The sequence below is a fragment of the Gossypium arboreum genome, chromosome 13 (assembly GCF_025698485.1).
Source record: "Gossypium arboreum isolate Shixiya-1 chromosome 13, ASM2569848v2, whole genome shotgun sequence".
Lineage (NCBI taxonomy): Eukaryota > Viridiplantae > Streptophyta > Magnoliopsida > Malvales > Malvaceae > Gossypium > Gossypium arboreum.
In genome coordinates, this window is record NC_069082.1 from 18,421,750 (window position 1) to 18,425,105 (window position 3,356).

The window sequence follows — 3,356 nt, forward strand, 5'->3', positions numbered from 1 at the left end:
TAGGAAAAACAGTTTATTTTCCTGAAATTATTTTGAATAAAACAAACAAAACCCAAATTCAAGTCCGCTATAATCAAAATATAAATTAAAAAAAAAACTAAATTTTATTAGATAAACAAACTTAATGAAAGGAATTTTGAATTTTAAAAACCAAAGTTTATCCTAATTGGGAAATTTAGAAAGCTAAAATTCGTATTCCAACGGTCGCCGTAATTGTTGCGGCTAAAAGCAGTGGGAGCAATGGTTAAAATTAGGGAGGTATGTTGCTTATTTTAAGCAATCCCAGTACTATATATACAATGATCCTTTACTCTTCAAAGCAGACCAAGCTTAAGTTAAACCTGTTGGCGAGGCTTGTCTCCTCTTGTCCGAGTCCTGTTTGCAAATCATTCATACAGTTTGCAGGACTTCGGCCTTGAAAGAAACCATTCATTTTAATAATTTTTTTTCTCCAACAGAATCGAATAGGAAATCCGAACACAGAAAGAAGCTAAAAGAAACAATGGCCGGAGTGGGAAATAGAAGTTTTAGCTTGATTTTGTATTTCCTGTGCTTGGGGGTTATAATCCCTAGCCTCGAGGCTCACATCGCAGAATATGATGACAATTGGAGGGAAAGGGAGTTGCAAGCTAAAGAAAACCTGGAGAAGGCTTACAATCCTAACCCAGAGGAAGTCACCCAGCATTTCAACGACCATGTGGCCAGAACCTTGATGGGGTTTCGCACCAATTCCACAAGGAGGATGTTGAAGAAGCGTAAGGGAGGTCCTTGTGAAGCAACCAACCCTATCGACCAATGCTGGCGATGTGACCGCAACTGGGAAAAGAACAGGAAAAAGTTGGCTGATTGCGCACTTGGATTTGGCCGTGGTACTACCGGTGGAAAGGATGGACCCATTTACGTTGTCACTGATCCTACCGATGATGTTCTTAACCCAAGTCGCGGAACTTTGCGTCATGCTGTGATCCAGAACCGCCCACTTTGGATCACTTTCGCTAGGGGGATGATTATTAGGTTGAAAGAGGAGCTCCTTATGACCAGCAACAAAACCATCGATGGTAGGGGAGCCAACGTGCATATTGCTTATGGGGCTGGTATTACCATCCAGTTTGCCAAGAACGTCATCATTCATAACATCCATATCCATAACATCTTCCCTAGCAAAGGTGGCAAGATCAAGGATGGCGAGAACCACCTTGGGTTGAGGACAAGGAGCGATGGTGATGGCATCTCCCTTTTCGGAGCAACCAACGTTTGGCTTGACCACCTTTCCGTTTACAAGTGCTCCGATGGTATCATCGATGCTATTCAGGGTTCTACCGCCATTACCATTTCCAACTGCCACTTCACTGACCACAACGATGTAATCAATCCAAACCCCCCACCCCCCTCCTTTTTATTTTTTGTAATCAATCCAAATAAATATTTGGCTGCTGCACTTCAGGTGATGCTGTTTGGAGCAAGCGACAGCTACAGTGCTGATGAGAAGATGCAAATCACCGTTGCTTTCACCCACTTCGGTAAAAATTTGGTACAAAGGATGCCTAGGGTCCGGTTTGGTTTCGTCCATGTTGTGAACAACGATTACCGTCATTGGATCATGTCCGCTATTGGAGGCAGCAGTCACCCTACAATTATCAGCCATGGCAACCGATTTAGAGCCCCACGTAACATTGCAGCTAAAGAGGTAAGCCATTCCATTCTTGTGAGTTAATTTGGAGGTAAGTTCAAGTTCACATGTAAAGTAATATTAATAATGTTTGAGTGGGTGTTTTGGGTGAAGGTTTGCAAGAGGGAATATGCAACTGAACAAGAGTGGAAGAACTGGGATTGGAGATCAGAGGGTGATTTGATGTTGAACGGTGCCATTTTCACACAATCAGGAGACCCGAGGGCCGCCAAGAAATTCGGAGGGGACAAGATGATAGCATATAAGCCGGCTCACATGGTGCCACTCCTGGTGAGGTGGTCAGGAACACTCGAGTGCCGCCCAAACAAGCCTTGTTAGACCACTCGCAATTAACTCTCATCATGTAACTGCTTTTCAACTTCAAGAAATGAGCGAGATGCTTGGGGATATTGAGGAAATGTTTCTTTCTTTATTGTATTCATTCTCCTTGCAAGGAGTCTTAATCATTTAATATTGATACATCATTTCCTTTGTGAGGCGCAAGAATTTCATTTATTCATTCATTCACTCTTCTTCTAACTAAATAATTTCATTCTAATATTTTTTAATTAACTAATTTTATAAAAGCTATAATTATTTTATATATAATCATTTTTGAGAAACTGAGATTATCACATAACCTCTATGATATTATCACCTAATTTTTTACTTATTATTTGTCATTGCATTTCATAAGCATTATTTCACCAAAAATCTCTCTAATCTCTCCTAAATTTCTCAAAGCTCTATTTAATTAAATTATTTCCTTTAATTTTTTTAAATTAGTGTTATTTTTTATAATTTCAAAAATATTTGACCGTGTTAACAATGGCTGGGGAATTAATTCGTCTCGATCATTAACATATCTCCGTCGAACAAATAAAAATGGTAAGGGTTAATTTTAATTATTGAATATTATTTAATATCTTTTCATTTATGTAATTTTAATTAATTTTTATTTTATAATTTTTTATAACATTTTGTAGATTGGGTGTTACAATATTATATCCGTAATATGTCTGGTCCTCCATCATCGTTGATAGAAAATTACTTGAGGGAAGTGGGTTTTTGGCATGTGGCCAATATAGGCTGGGGGTGCAAGTTGGACCCGAAACTCATCAGCGTGTTAATAGAGAGGTGGAGACCTGAGACGCACACATTCCATCTTCCATGCGGAGAGTGTAACATCACTTTGGAGGACGTGCAGTTACAATTGGGATTGCCGATGGATGGGTCTACACTCATCGCGTTTGTTCAATCTGCTGATTGGGAAGCCAAATGCTACGAACTTTTGGGTGCGATTCTGGATAATATTTATGGAGGTTGAATCGATATGGGTTGTTTGCAAGACACATTCCCAGAGTCGAGGAATGATTTAACTGAAGTAGAAAGAATACGATATGTTGGGGCATACATCCTTGAGATGATTGGAGGTTATCTAATGCCGGACTTGTCATGAAACCTCGTACATATGAGGTAGCTACTGAAACTCATTGATTTAGAGCAACTGGCGAACTTAGTTGGGGGTCTACCTTGTTGACAACATTGTACCGGAAGATGTGTGGGGCGACATAACCAAATAAAGCCAAAATCGAAAGTTGCATATCACTACTATAATCATGGGCTCGGTTTTGCTTTTCATTTTTACGTATTTGAGTGAACCACCCATATTCATTCTCACTCATAA

The 3,356-nt window shown here is 39.6% G+C and overlaps 1 protein-coding gene across 1 annotated transcript; it reads left to right on the forward strand.

Moving 5' to 3' along the window:
- The first annotated feature begins 304 nt into the window (after positions 1 to 304).
- LOC108463557 (pectate lyase) lies at positions 305 to 2,217 on the forward strand. The gene is made up of 3 exons (XM_017763482.2): positions 305 to 1,363; positions 1,445 to 1,687; positions 1,784 to 2,217. Exons 1-3 carry the CDS (start codon positions 503 to 505, stop codon positions 2,006 to 2,008), a joined length of 1,329 nt encoding a protein of 442 aa, XP_017618971.1. The 5' UTR covers positions 305 to 502; the 3' UTR covers positions 2,009 to 2,217.
- The last annotated feature ends 1,139 nt before the right edge of the window (positions 2,218 to 3,356 follow it).